Here is a 16,266-nt window from a genome sequence, read left to right on the forward strand (position 1 = left end):
TCGCACGTTGCTCTAAACGCGGATCTAGATGCAAATCTCGATGGGAGCCTATGCAGAGAAGGCCGATCTAGTGGCCAAGGAACACAGGGAAGATGAGACGAAGGAGTCAGTCTCCAAGTGATATTCGAGATGCTTCAGGCTCAGCAAGCCGCTATTGCTCAGTTACAAAATCAACATAGAGCTCCGAATAGGGTCAATCCGGAAACTACCCACCGTACCGAGCCAGTACTGGAAGGGTCGAATGGTAACGAATCGGGGACTGATCATGCGGTAATGAAAATGCTCGAGGAGCTCACCAAAAGAATTGAATCAGGGGAGAAGAGAATCGAAGCCAACGATAACAAAGTGGAGACATACAACTCTCGAGTTAATTAGATACTGGGGGCACCGCCAATCTTTAAAGGGATGGATTCGAAAAAGTTTGTACAAAAGTCGTTTCCTCCAAGTGCGGCTCCAAAGCCTATTCCAAAGAAGTTTTGTATGCCAGACATACCCAAATATAATGGGACAACCGATCCCAACGAGCATGTTACTTCATATACATACGCCATCAAGGGTAACGATTTAGAAGATGATGAAATCGAATCTGTGCTGTTGAAAAAATTCGGAGAGACCCTTTTGAAGAGAGCAATGATTTGGTATCACAACATGCCACCAAATTCCATCGACTCATTTGCCATGTTAGCAGATTCTTTCGTAAAGGCACACGCCAGGGCCATAAAGGTCGCGACAAGGAAATCATACCTTTTCAAGGTAAGACAAAGGGATGCTGAAATGCTGAGGGAGTTCGTGTCTCGATTTCAAATGGAACGCATGGAGTTGCCACTGGTCATAGATGATTGGGCCGTTCAAGCTTTCACCCAAGGGTTGAACGAGCGGAGTTCAATAGCATCACGTCAGTTGAAATAAAATTTGATCGAGTATCCAGCTGTAACTTGGGCAGATGTGCATAATCGATATCAATCAAAGATCAGAGCCGAGGACGACCAATTAGGAGCCCCTTCCAGTTCAGTACATCCAAACAGGTCGGCAGTTAAAAACCAGAGGGACGTCGACAGGGAGACAAGGTCGAACAGAGACCGATATCAACCATATACCGCAGCTCGAAAGAACAATGGTTCAGGACGCAATTCCACCCGGAATGATCGAAGAAGTGATCGAGGACAGAATGCTCAGGGACTTATGAGCAAAAGTGGTTTTGACAAGTATGCCGATCCCACAGAGGCACCTCGGTTATCGGAATATAACTTTAGCATCGATGCATCGGGCATTGTATCGGCAATCGGAAGGATCATAGATACTAGGTGGCCCAGACCCATACAAACCGATCCTTCCCAAAGAAATCCAAATTTGATGTGCAAGTATCATGGCACGCATGGTCACAAGACCGAGGATTGCAGGCAATTAAGGGAGGAGGTAGCCTGTCTATTCAATGAGGGCCACCTTCGAGAGTTCCTCGGCGATCGAGCCAAGAATCATTTCAGAGAAAGGGATGCCAATAGGAAAAATGAACAGGAGGAACCCCAATATGTCATTCATATGATCGTCGGTGGGGTCGATATTCCACAAGGACCCATATTCAAACGCACTAAGGTATCAATCACTAGGGAAAAACGAACCCGAGATTATGTGCCCGAAGGCACTTTATCATTCAACGACGAAGAAGCAGAAGGCATTTCTCAGCCCCACAACGACGCTCTGGTAATTTCTATCTTATTAAATAAAGTTCAAGTTAAGCGTGTTTTAGTGGATCCAGGTAGCTCGACGAATATCATCCGATCGAGGGTCGTGGAGAAGCTTGGCCTACAAAATCAAATCGTGCCCGCAACTCGAGTCTTAAACGACTTCAATATGGCCAGTGAAAATCAAATCGTGCCCGCATCTCGAGTCTTAAACGGCTTCAATATGGCCAATGAAACAACTAGAGGGGAGATTATTCTACCGGTGAACGTGGCTGGAACCATTCAAGATACCAAGTTCCACGTGATCGAGGGCGACATGAGGTACAATGCCCTACTCGAAAGGCCTTGGATCCACAATATGAGGGCAGTCCCTTAGACTCTCCACCAAATGATGAAATTCCCGATGTTGGCCGGTGTAAAAATAGTGTACCGGGAGCATCATGCCGCAAAGGAAATGTTTGCGGTCTATGAGATAGCGTCGATATCGACACTATCAACCTCGAAAAGGTCGAGCATCAAAGGTAAACAGGAAGTCAAATAATAATCACAACCACCAGCCTCGACCGAATCGGGGAAGCAGGAGATAGAAGAAGAAGAGGAGGATTTTTTGACCCCTCGGACTTTTATTGTTCCCGAAGATTCTGACGCCACCAAATCAATGATCGAAGAGCTGGAACAGGTTATATTGATCGAGTACCTGCCCGAGCAAAAGGTATACCTGGGAACGGGATTAACCCCCGAACTCAGGAAAAAGCTTATTCAATTTCTTATTGATAACATAGATTGTTTTTCTTGGTCCCATTTAGACATGACAGGGATCCCACCGGAAATAACGACGCATCAGCTAAGCCTGGACCCTAGGTTCAAACCGGTGAAGCAAAAGAGAAGACCCCGGTCCGAGGTAAAACACACATTCATAAAGGACGAGGTAACTAAACTTCTCAGAATAGGGTCCATTCAGGAGGTGTAATATCCCGAATGGTTAGCCAATGTAGTTATAGTCCCTAAAAAGGGAACAAACTTAGAATGTTTGTAGATTATAAGGATTTAAACAAGGCGTGCCCCAAAGATTCTTTTCCGCTGCCTAACATCGATCGCATGATCGATGCCACGACTGGCCACGAGATCCTTGCTTTTCTCGATACCTATTCCGGGTACAATCAAATCCAAATGAACCAGGAAGACCGAGAAAAGACTTCATTTATCACCAAGTACAGAACATACTGTTATAATGTAATGCCCTTCGGCTAAAAAATACAGGAGCTACTTACCAACATCTAGTAAATAAAATATTCGAAGAACAAATAGGTAAATCAATGAAAGTTTATATTGATGACATGCTAGTTAAGTCCCTGCATGCAGAGGACCATTTGGCTCATTTGCAGGAAACGTTCGATATTTTAAAGAAATACAACATGAAGCTCAACCCCGATAAATGTGCTTTCGGGGTCGGTTCGGGCAAGTTCCTTGGCTTCATGGTGTAAAATCGAGGGATCGAGATCAACCCCGATAAAATCAAGGCCATCGAAGACATCACCATTGTGGACAGTGTAAAACTCATGCAGAAGCTAACTGGACGGATAACTGCCTTAGGCTGATTCATTTCGAGGTTGTCGGATCAAAGCCACAGATTTTTCTCTCTCCTAAAAAAGAAGAACGATTTTTCCTAGAGCCCGGAATGCCAACAGGCATTATAGGAATTTAAGCGATACCTATCGAGCTCACTACTGCTACACACTCCAAAGGCAGATGAGAAACTTTACTTGTACTTGGCAGTATCGAAAATCGCGGTAAGTGATGTCCTAGTTCGAGAAGAGCAAGGTACGCAATTTCCCGTTTATTATATAAGTTGAACCTTAGGAGAAGCAAAAACTAGATATCCACATTTGGAAAAATTGGCACTTGCACTGATAAGCGCCTCTAGAAAGTTAAGGCCATAATTTCAATATCACCCCATATGCGTATTAACCACTTACCCACTTCGTAATATTTTGCACAAGCCCAAACTATCAGGCCGATTTTCCAAATGGTCCGTCGAACTCAATGGGTACGACATCGAATATCAACCCCGGGCGGCCATCAAATCTCAAATTTTAACGGACTTCATGGCCGACTTCACGCCAACCCTCATACCCGAAGTCGAAAAGGAACTCTTGTTAAAATCGGGTACATCATCGGGGGAATGGACCCTTTTCACAGATGGTGCTTCGAATGTGAAGGGGTCCGGGCTAGGCATCGTTTTGAAGCCGCCCACGGGTAGAACTATTAGGCAATCTATCAAAACTTCTAGATTGACTAACAATGAGGCCGAGTACGAGGCCATGATTGCAGGTCTCGAGCTAACTAAAAGCTTGGGAGCAAAAGTCATTGAAGCCAAGTGTGACTCTTTACTGGTGGTGAACCAAGTAAACAAAACCTTCGAAGTTCGAGAGGATAGAATGCAAAGGTATTTGGACAAGCTGCAGGTAACCTTGCACCGTTTCAAGGAATGGACTTTACAGCATGTACCTCGAGAACAAAACAGTGAAGCCGATACACTTGCAAGTTTAGGGTCATCGGTCGAGAAAGATGAGATCAGCTCGGGGACTGTCTTCAACTCTCAAGATCTGTGATCGAGGAAGGTCATGCCGAGATAAACTCTACAAGCTTGATCTGGGATTGGAGGAATAAATATATTGAATATTTGAAGAACAGAAAGCTCCCATAGGACCCTAAAGAGTTGAGGGCCCTATGAACCAAAGCTGCTCGATTCATATTGGCTGAAGATGGAACATTATACAGAAGGACATTCCATGGACCATTGGCAGTATGCGTAGGACCAGGAGACACCGATTATATTCTACGAGAAGTCCATGAAGGCACTTGTGGGAACCACTCCGGTGCCGAATCACCGATTCACAAAATCGTTAGAGCAGGATACTACTGGGATAGCATGGAAAAAGACACTAAGGAGTTTGCTCGAAAATGTGATAAATGTCAAAGGTTTGCACCGATGATCCATCAGCCCATAGAACAACTTCATTCAGTCTTATCCCCATGATTGTTCATGAAATGGGGAATGGATGTCGTCGGTCCTCTGTCATCGGCCCCAGGTAAAGCTAAGTTCATTTTATTTATGATTAACTATTTCTCTAAATGGGTTAAAGCACAGGCGTTCGAGAAAGTGAGAGAGAAAGAGGTTATATACTTCATCTGGGATCATATCATATGTCGATTTGGGATACCCGCAGAAATCGTGTGTGACAATGAAAAATAATTTATCGGCAGCAAAGTGACAAAATTCCTCGAAGACCACAAAATAAAAAGGATGTTATCAACACCATATCACCCTAGAGGGAACGGACAGGCTGAATCAACGAACAAGACTATCATTCAAAACCTAAAGAAAAGGTTGAATGACGCTAAGGGGAAATGGAGAGAAATTCTACCCGAAGTTCTTTGGGCATATCGAACAACATCAAAATCCAGTACAGGGACAACCCCATTTTGCTTAGTATATGGCTCTGAAGTCTTGATTCCAGTCGAAGTCGGGGAACGCAGTGCCAGGTTTCGACATACAACAGAAGAGTCAAATTACGAAGCTATGAATACTAGCCTCGAATTATTGGATGAAAAATAAGAAGCCACACTTGTTCGAATGGCGGTACAAAAGCAACGAATCGAAAGATACTACAATAGGAGAACCAACCTTCGCCACTTTAGAGTCGGGGACTTAGTCATGAGGAAAGTCACCATCAACACCCAAGATCCTAATGAAGGGAAGCTCGGCCCAAATTGGGAGGGACCCTACCAAGTCCTCGACATCGTCGGAAAGGGATCTTATAAGCTCGGCACGATGGACGGCGAACAACTATCAAATAATTGGAACATATCGCTTCTCAAACGGTATTATTGCTAAAGGTATGAATTTATTTACTTTTTTTTTTAATTTATATATTCGACACTATCTCATTGCAGGTGTTCGATCGAAGACATCGAGACCTCAGGTTTTCAAGCACACGTTGCACTCTTTTTCCCTTAGATCAGTTTTTGTCCTAAGTGAGTTTTCCCGGCGAGGTTTTCAACGAAGCAACAATTATATGCTACCTGGGGACAATTCAACAGTATCCAAGGCTTCTTTACAATCAACCTCGAATACTGGGAGGCATCACCCTCAGATGTTACACTGTCGAGGAAATTACTTCGTGTCAAAGGATCTCGATAGAGAAACTTTGTAATGGGCCAAACGGTCGACTGAACTGTGTTCGTATAGATTAGTCGAGCCCCGATGACAAAACATGTACGCATGTATAAATTATACAAAGAAGCATTCTTTCTATATCAAACATCTTGTGTCTCAAAGAAAATTTTCTACTATACAAGCTCCATACTTACGATTTTGTGAGAAATAGCTCAAAGGCCAAGTGCAAATATACCTCGTATACTCGGGGACTGCCATCGAGGATTGACATATTTGAGTAATTTAAACTAGACCTCAAATAGGCACCCCTCGATCTATAGGCCGAGAGCATCGCTCTCGGGGACTAACGCTTCGAACAAGCTCGAAGTGCTATTGGGAAATAATCCCAAGTGGCATACTCAAAGGCTACAACTAAACTAAGGCGGCTCGAAGACGTTCGAATCCCACAATAAAAATAGGCCTTCGAATTCTTGGAAAAACCGGTTAAAAAAGGCTACCCTCGGCAAAAGGGCTTCGATAAAATCAGCCCTCAAAAAACCTTAAGAGGTATCAAATTATCTTAACACAAACGTGCTAAGGCAAAAAAAGCAAAGGGGTTTTAATCGACACCGAACCCTCAAAAAATCCAATGGGTAAAGAATACGTGTTAAGGCATAAAGAAATTGTTACCAAGTCAAAGGAAAAAAGTAGCCATCTTTTAGAGGCCATACCGACCCAATCTAAAGATCCTAAGGGCCAATACACTTAGAGTTCGAGATTTTATTCTCACTCAATTCGGACCTAAGGGTTACACTATTCCGAGCTCAAATAAAACTGACTTGAATATAGCTTGAATATTCATCGTTATTTGACATAAAACCTTAAGGGGTCTATTACTGTGAGTTCGAAACTTACTCGAATTCGGCTACAAACACAGTACAATTACGGCTTCAATCAAGCCACCCGAAATCAAAATCCCGAACATATTGTTGAGCTCGGGGACTCGCCTTCGCTTAACTAAAAAACCTAAGGGTTTGTTCTACTCTGAGTTCGAGCTGTTGCTCACTCAATTATAGAGGCTACAACTACCCGATTACAACAAAGTTTTCACTAGACAGAGGCAAAACAGAATTTATCATAAATCAAAAATCGGAGACGAAACGGAAAGAAAAGGAATATTTCATATATGCAAAGTATTTACAAAGACCACTCAGGGTCTTACACAAAAAACAAAAGGAGAAAAAATCCTAAGTGCCTAGTCCGCCTCGGGAGTTGCATCTTCGGGAGCTTCATCTTCATCTCCTCCGCTCTCGGATCCACTCGCAGAGTCTTCATCATCGGAAAGCAAAGCTCCGGCCTCGTCCTCCAAAACTTTCGCACTCTTGATATCAGTCGTTAGGTCGAAGCCACGAGCATGTACCTCCTCAAGAGTCTCTCTTCGAGACTGGCACCTAGAAAGATCGGCAACACGGGACAATCTAACCTCAGCAGCATCAGAAATTTCCTTTGCCCGAGTGTTAGCAGCTTCAGCGTCGGCTCGGTAGGAGGCAACGAGCACCTATGCCTCAGATGTGGCCCTTGCAAATTCAGCGGCCAACCGAGTCTCGAGCTCTTCAACCTTCTGGGCTCGGGCCAAGTTCTCCACCTTCACACTTTGGAGTTGAAGCTCAACCGTAGATAGTTGGGCCCGAACCGCATCTTTCTCCGAGGCGAGACGGTCCATGCTCGACTTCCACCCCAAAGTCTCTGCCTCTTTCATCTTGGCCTCCTTACGAAGCTGCTCAACCAATTCGGCCTTCTGCTGAACCTGCAGAATCAAAGTGTTAGTCGCCAATATCAAGTTAATACATAACAAGCTCCCAAAAATTTATATTACCTGCTCAATGAGCTCGGTCTGATCTTGATGAGCTCTTATCAGCTCGGCTCGACTACTCATGATCTCCACTTTTTTTGCACATAGAGTAGTTTGAGGGTGTCTCTTTCCTCCATAAGCTTTTTGAGATCAGCCTCATATCGGGCCAGCTCAGCCCGGTATTTGGAGGATGTTTCTCGATGAAGCGTCGTAGCCTGTGAAGAAAGAAAGAAAATAAGACTTAGAGAAATACGAACAAACGCAAGCATGGTAACATCATCGACCACAAGTAAAACTCACTTGGATCAGAAGCCGCTGAGCCTTATCAAAAATGAGTGATGCGTCCAGGTCGGAAACATCATCGACCCCCGCGAAGCAGCCGCGAAATATATCATCCCCTTTGGGGGCCGTCCCCACATCGGGTGTCCCCATGGACCGGGCATCCCGAAATTGCCCCTCGGAGAACGTGGGGCCGGGCAGCGAATCATCAATGTTAATTGCCCCAAGCGAGTCACTTGGTGCATTCTCTTCTCTTTGAAGGGCCACAGAACTAGACCCTTCGAGCACACCCACCGGTTGCTCATCACGGCAGGAGGCATCCTCAACACCCGATGACTCGGGGACTTTGCTCGGACCTTCCTTCGAGATCATCTCGGTCTGCGGCTGAACCTCCTCGACCGTCACCGGCTTAGCAGTTCTCGAAACTTCGATGCCCTCCCTCTTCTAAGCCACCAGTAGGCAGTCAAAATCTTCTCCCTCCTCGTCTTTTTCTCGTAGCGTTTGGACTACATCGGCAGGCAGAATGACGAGATCAGTCTTCGACTTTCGAGCCCTACTTTTCTTGGGATTTGAGGTATCTGGTGGCGAGGCCCTTCTCCTTTTCTTATCTTTGGTCGGCTTCGGGACCTACTCTTCCCCGAGGGGAGGCGGCCTCATAACGACACTATCTCTAAGACCTGTATGAGAAGAAATCAAGTTAAAAGGAAGTATTTCACAAGAAAGCATCAAACACGGACGGGGGAACTTACCATGATTTTTGGCCTCCCATCAACCCTTGGCCAAATCACGCCACGAACGCTCAGCATACGAAGAAGTTGAAACCAGTTGTCGAACCCAACTTGCAAGGTTCGGGACTGCACCAGGAAACCAGGGGGAGCTGCACCATAAAGAAGAGTATAGATGAGAAGATGTAAAGGAAACATAACAAGTAATCAAACGTTATCGGTGAAGTTCTACTTATGCTTCATGTTCCATTCTTCGAGGAATGACATCTTCTCGGCAGGAATTAAATCGGAGGTCCTGACTCGGACAAACCGGCACATCCATCTTCGGTCCTTGTCCTTGTCTATGCTTGAGAATAACACCTTTGTGGCCCAGCGTTGAAGCCTTATCAGTCCACTCCGATAAAGACGAGGGCTGTATAGCCTAATGAGATGATCGAGGGTGAAAGACATCCCCTCGATCTTGCTCTAGAAGAATCTGAGCAAAATGACAATGCTCCAAAAAGAGGGGTAGATGTGGCCTAGGGTTACCCGGTATTGGCGGCAAAAGTCGATTATGATAGGATCGACGGAGCCCAGTGTGAAAGGGTAAGTATACAAACTTAAGAACCCTTTCACATGAGTGGTGATGTCCTCTTCGGGGGTAGGAATCACCACCTCTTTATTCTCCCAGTGGCAGTCCTTTTTCACCTGCTCGAGATCTCCTTCAGATATCGAACAGATGTATCTAGACATGGGCTCGCATCGGCCGGGAACCGAAGAGAGTTTTTCGACTTTAACGTCGGAAGTAAGTTCACATGGCCCGGGGATGCACTCTTCGATACGTGGCTCCACCAGTGTTTTTTCACTGGCCGGCCGCGATGAGGAAGCTTTTTCTTCTTGAGGAACGGTCTTTGATGTTTTTGCCATTGCTATATAAGGTTTAAAGAAGAAGAAGGCGGAATTTGTGTTTTAATAAGAGATTGGCAAACGAAAACCGGCAAAATTGATGAACTTAAAGAAGATAGAAGAGCTTTTGAAGATTAGAAAAAGTTTGAAAGTAAAGTTTGAGAACATTATGAAGACGGTCTATTTATAATAGCCACTTTGACGGTTTGAAAGCACTGGTGGCTGACCATCAACTGGCGTTAATTAATGACCTTGGGAACTGTGTGCAGATGCGACGCTTCAGTCGCTTCTGTCTCTTACGGCACGATGTTGACGTCATAATTGATTGAGGTATTAAATCGAAGTCTCGAATTCGTTTCTTCTCGTTACACTCCAAAACACGAGGGGACTATCTGTATACGATCGAAATTGGGCATACCCAATTTCGGCGGCAGTGGAGTTGCCTCGAGGGTAACCTCATAATAGATCAGGCTTGAGCTCGAAGATAGAATGTCAAGCCTGGAGATCGAAGTATTCATTAAGATCGAGGCTAGCAACAATCGAGATCAAGCATGACTGACTTCGAGTAAGGCGTAATAACAGAATGGCGAGTTGTCAGCAATCGGTCGAAGATCACGGCGGAAATCCCGAAACAGATCAAATCAAAACGGTTCTTAGTGTCAATCATGGGGTCTATTTTCGTTATTAGAGTTATACCATAATTAGGTTTCCTCTACTATATAAAGAGGAGTTCCAATCATTTGTAGATGATCATTATTCACTGATAAGAAGAGACATATACGCTTATTTCTATCATCAATGTTCATCACGGTTTGTTCTATCCTATATTGTTCTTATTAACTAACCTCGAGACTATCTCAAATCGAGGTCGAGACATCGTTTGCAGACCGATTTGATTTATTTTATTGTCCAAGTTATCTATTTAATTCGTTGTTTTTCAATTGGTGTCAGTTTAAATCACATATCCTTAAAACCACAATATAAGTTTAATTGTTACTCAATTTTTAGGGTAAACACTAATACAATGTCAAAACACTCGTGCACTTACATGAAGATAGATCTCGAAGGCGGAATCTTCAAACATTGAAATGTCAACCTTAATTAAATAAAATTTTCATATTTTTATAAAATAATCGCACAAAAGATTTTTACGGATGTTACTACTTTTAGATACCTTGATCGCGCATTTCAGCATTTAGATTTTTCCAAACTAGTAGGACTTAACATTTCTCGTTTTCTTGTAAATTATTTTGTAAGGCTATAATCCTCATATTCATCCCTGCAAGATTTATAGCTTTGTTCATTAATTTTCAAAAAGGTTTTTAGTTTTGCAGAATAATCATCATCAGTCGGAATCTTTACTTTCAAGAAAACTGAACAATTTCGCAAATTGGTCAATCTAAGCTTGGAAGATAAATTGTACATGACGTAATGTTTTATGGAGCCAAAACTTTGCTTCCTTCATCACTCTGCCACTCCATTGGAAACTACTTATCACAGGGATAGAAGAAAGGCCTCACAAACAACTAGTTTCAATCCAAATATCACAGGAAAAGGACAAAAACACACGCATAGGAATCGATGAAAAGCCTCACGAAAAACTAGTTTCGATATGAAATAACACAAAGGACTATAACAACACACACAGCAGATAGTAACTTGGGGTGGGGTTGCACACTTGCATGAATTATATATAATTTATTTATTACAAGTCACTATCCGGAGAGGTCCAAATAGAAGCAGAAAGTAGGCGCCGGGACTTCCACCCCAAAACGAGTTTATTGGTGCCAATCTCCTCCACCCTATACCCATCATTGAATAGCCCCAACAGCAATTTTGCTTGACAATGATTTGCAAAGCTTATATTACTCTCGTGATACCCCACCACACTCAACCACTCCCCCCACGAGCTCCTCTCATCCTCTCCCCGGGTTCGGTATGTCCGGGCCAATGACCCGATTATCCGAGGCCCAAGGAACACCCGCTCCACCAAAGCTCGAGCCCGGCTTTGGAGCGGGAACCCTGCCTCGAGTGAATCATAAAGGGCTGAGTAGTGGTGCAATGTGTCCATGAACCGGCCCACGAACCCTTCCTCCTCCTCAATGGGCCTTACCTCCTCTTCAACTAAGGTCACGAGCCTCGGGTTCAGGGTCTTGGATCCGGATAGGAACGAAGCAACGGAATCCGAGGCTCGATAAGTAAAATGAGGCAAGTGTAACATGCAATTTATAATTATAGCTTCTCCTCGGACCAACTTCAGAGCGGGTGGCTTAAACGTCTCGTCCGAGTCTAACCTGCAGTGGTGAAACGAAAATGGCTGGCCGATGGACGCAGCAAAAGCTGTTAGCCGACGGCCGGTCTCTTGGACCGTCCCAAACGACCGACGACCACTGCCACTCCTCGACAATGCTGTGATCCTAAGGTGTGGAGTTGGGGGCCCATCTTTTCTGGACAACAAGGCTTGCATTAAGGAAGCCCATTGGATTCCTTCCATTATATCGTAGTCCACGATATGGACTCTTCTATCATGAGCCACGGCTTCTAAAATGGCTTGATTTGCTGTGAAGTGCCCAAATTTGACAAAAGGGGACATGTCCTGTAATAACTGAAAAGCAGCCAACACATCTCCCTGTTGCTGCTCGTCCTTATAATTAGGAGAAAACATGCTCTTAGCGTGTAAAGATCCTGAGGCTGCACCGTCGAGCAACGCCTGCAAGGCGTCGGTGAAGTGCGCGGCTAACCTCTCCATGTTGGTAGAGCCGTTAGGGGAAGCCAATTCCTTGAGCCGAACCAATATCACTCGAGCTAACTCACGGCTTTTGTTCACGCCGGTTAGCGCCTCCGCTGCCGCCATCAGCAAGTGAACAAGCTTCAGCCCGTTGACATCTTCCGATTGATTGTTATTCGATTCTTCTGGTTCCTCCATCAACACAGAATCCTCTGAGTTGTAAAAAGTACTCGATTTTGGGATACTGATATTCAACCCTCCTGAAGAATTGTTCCCTTCGATCATGGATTCAATTAGATCTTGAAAATTATCGCCGCCAGAAAAAGCTTCCCAATCAACAACCGGGGACCAGTCATTCCATGTACAACCATGATCATGGTCATCATCAGAAGAGGACGTGGTGGTAGTGGTAGTGGTAGTGGTAGTGGTAGTGGTAGTGGTGGTGGTGGTGCTTAAACCACTGTAATAATCAAAATCTGGGACGGTGCCATCAACCATCATCGTCGCCATACCTAACAACAGTAGCAAAGGCCTTGTGCTTCAAGTGTTTGTTATTATGCCTTCTCAAAGAGAAGTGTGTGATTTATAAACGAAGAAAGAAAGAAAGAGAGAAAGGAGCTGAAACAAGAGACAATGTAGGTAGGAAGCTGATTGAGATTAATGCATTAATAAAACAGGGATTAGTACTCTAATGAATAGAGTGGTAATGATGGGGAGTTTGATCTGATTTTATATATCACATTAAGTGGTCATTTGGTAAGAGATAACAAGAATAGTGTTAGAATAAGGTGTGCTAGTAATGTTGGTATTAGTAATGTTTACATTAATTATAGTAAGATTATTTGTTATTTACTGTTTGGTTTGGTGTATTAAAGCATTGTATAATTTCTAAAAAAAATTGGTTGTTTACAAAAATATTCTCCACATTTCCTTAACTTTATACACTATTTTTATTGCAACAGTTTTATTACCCTCCACATTCTTTACTCTCTCTAGAGCCAACTTTTTTTTACATAGGAGCAAAATTAAAAGAAAAAACTAATTGAAATATTAAAGTTAAAAGAGAAGAAAAATTTAATTGCTATGACATATAATACAAAATAAAAATTATTAAAAAATGAATAGATTTTTAACTGATAAAGAGAAAATCAATTTATACTTTGAACGAATTAAAAATCAAATTTAATATTAAATATGATATTATTTTAATTATAATAGATTGCTAAAGGGGAAAAATTAATTAAAATATCACAATTTAAAAATATACAAAATATGATGAAAAGTATTTGGAATAGGTTTTGAGGGATTTGAGGGGCAATTATGTCTTCAACCATGTTTATGCACATATTATAAACTTTTACATTGCTAATACCATGGTTTGCTATATATTAGTTATATATAGGATAATATCAAATAACATGTATAACTAATATAGCAAACGAGGGATTAGTAATGCATAAATCTAATGCTCGTATTGTTTTTTCTAATACCTCCTACCAAATGAGCCCTAAATTAAAGGGTGTCAATCAAAGCTGATTAATCATGTATTGGATTAGTTTACTCTTTTGCACCATAGAATATTTTACTTACTAGTTTGAGATTTAGCCCCAATGGTATTTGTTTATCATTAATCAATGTGGTCCTCTACCAACTAGATGGTCGGAAGTTTTGAGGTCCATCACACACTCTTTTGGATTGCAATAACCTAAAGCAAGGGGGAAATATTTTTATTACTCCTATTTGATAGATGAGGTTTCCGACAAACGTAGGGCATAATTTTGTGCTTTAGTTTATTCAAGAAGTGTGTGCCATCCACGTCATGTTGTATGCTCAGAAAAAGATGTGTTATAAATATTTCTACATTGGACCACTATCTACAAAGATAGAAATCATTTTGAAATTGTTATGTGGTCCGACTGTCGCTATGTATTTTATTTATAAGGGAGGTCCGGATCAGGTGCAACTCAATTATTTTACGAGTATTTATTATTTTTCATCATCGCGAAATAGTTTCACCCATTAAATTTTAGATATACAGTAAGATGAAATCGCATAACATGATTTGTTAAATGTGAATTATGCATTTAGTTCTGACAAAATCAACTAATAGTATCTTGGTGACGATTTTATTAGTACCATAATATTTTTTGATGAACCGGAAGAAAGAATAGGAGAACATTTTGGCGGAATTTAAACTTTAAACCTACTGCTACAATCTTTAATTATACTCCTTCAAGAGTAACAACATCATTATATCACTAAACGATGGTATAGAGATTTAAGGGAGAACTTTATCCATATTGGCGGACATACTAAATCAATGTATACTTGTTACTCGTTATTGATTTCAAACTTAAATTTGTGTCATCTATCAATTAATAAGATGTATTTTGCACAATGATGTTAAATACAAATGATCAGAAAATAGATTTTTAAACCTTATTCACCTACTGTTTATTTTATGTGAATATGCAGATTATAATATGAAAAACTAAAACAGATTATTATATGAAAAACTAAAACAAATTTCAAATAATTGAGGAAGGAAAATGAAGAACAAAGGTAACTCACTTGTGAGTTGTGACTAGTGCTCCCTTTTATCTTGAATTGAGTATTATTGGTTTATACACCATATGTAGGTAAGATTTTTCCGAGATTCATCCTATTCTGCAAACTCTAATTAAGTAAGCCATTAGGTTTTTGGGCACAGTTAAGTAGAATAGTAATTCTGCATATATGTTTCAAACAAGTGGAGGTTGGTTATTCCATATAGTTAAGTAATTTTAAAACTTCCTAAAAGACATATGTTAAAATATGCTAATTGTTCAAAAGAATGCGATATTTTCCAATGTTGGGTCTAATGATACATAGGTTACCACCTTTTAAACAGGTTTAAGCAGAGGCGTATCTAAGTTGAAGGATATGGGTTCACGTGAACCTATACTCATCTCCCTAAATTATGTATAACAATGTTATATTTCTTTAAAATTACTTAAGTATATGTGCGTGAACTCATGCTCAAAGTCTATTGTGGTGCAATTATTATTGTGTGCATCTCTACAAGTAAAATTGACAGTTCAAATCCCACTTTGAACGGTCTTATTTTCGGCATGAATTTTTATATATATATATATATGTGTGTGTGTGTGTGTATAAATTACTAAAATTTCGAAAAGAATATAATTTTGAACCTACAATTTTAAAAGTATAATGGTAAGAGACTAAAGTTAAACTAGTCAAATATAAATTATAGATCCACCTCTTCACAATAGTGCACCCATCCTCTTGAAATCCTGTATCCCTCTGGGTTTAATGACAATTTTATTATTAAAGAAAAAAACCCCACATTTCTTTATAGTATTGTCCCTTATGCTAAAATATTTGTACCAAGAATAATCTTATTACTTTTACCGCTCTATTCAGTCATTTCAGGTGGCAAGATCTCAATGCATTCTTTTTAATTAAACTGAGGTGTCAAGACGTAAATCAGCCAATAAATTTCAGATCTGGTAAAAATAAATAAATAAATAAACAAACAAATAAACAAATAAACAAACTTAGATCATGAACTTAGTATAACCAGCCGACTATGCAGTTATGATCTTACAGTCCTTTTTTATAATGACATATAAATTGACAAGAAAAGAATAATATGTGAATCGTCATTTAATATAAATCCATGGGTTTCTTCTTATAGCATTATTATTTCCAACAACTTTGATTGTTTCCAAGTTCCAAGCTTTGTCATAGCTTGCAGAAGCAACTATAGAATTACAAACCCTTGTCTCTGGATTTTTTCTCTTTCTAATTTGTACATTAACATGAGTTCAATTCTTCTTCCAAAAGTTAAGCTCAGTATGCATTCACATGCAAGGAAGACAAATTTTAGGTATAAAACAAAGCACAAAACAACAATTTAATAGAGTAAGGACTTGATCCAATTTTCTTGGAAATCA

At 41.2% G+C, this 16,266-nt stretch overlaps 1 protein-coding gene across 1 annotated transcript; it reads right to left on the bottom strand.

Annotated features, from left to right (window-relative positions):
* Nucleotides 1-11,098: 11,098 nt before the first annotated feature.
* LOC104117727 (protein NODULATION SIGNALING PATHWAY 2) lies at nt 11,099-13,142 on the bottom strand. Its single transcript, XM_009628813.4, has one exon. It carries the CDS (start codon nt 12,818-12,820, stop codon nt 11,288-11,290), a length of 1,533 nt encoding a protein of 510 aa, XP_009627108.1. The 5' UTR covers nt 12,821-13,142; the 3' UTR covers nt 11,099-11,287.
* Nucleotides 13,143-16,266: the final 3,124 nt, after the last annotated feature.

This window comes from Nicotiana tomentosiformis, chromosome 4 (assembly GCF_000390325.3).
Source record: "Nicotiana tomentosiformis chromosome 4, ASM39032v3, whole genome shotgun sequence".
Taxonomy (NCBI): domain Eukaryota; kingdom Viridiplantae; phylum Streptophyta; class Magnoliopsida; order Solanales; family Solanaceae; genus Nicotiana; species Nicotiana tomentosiformis.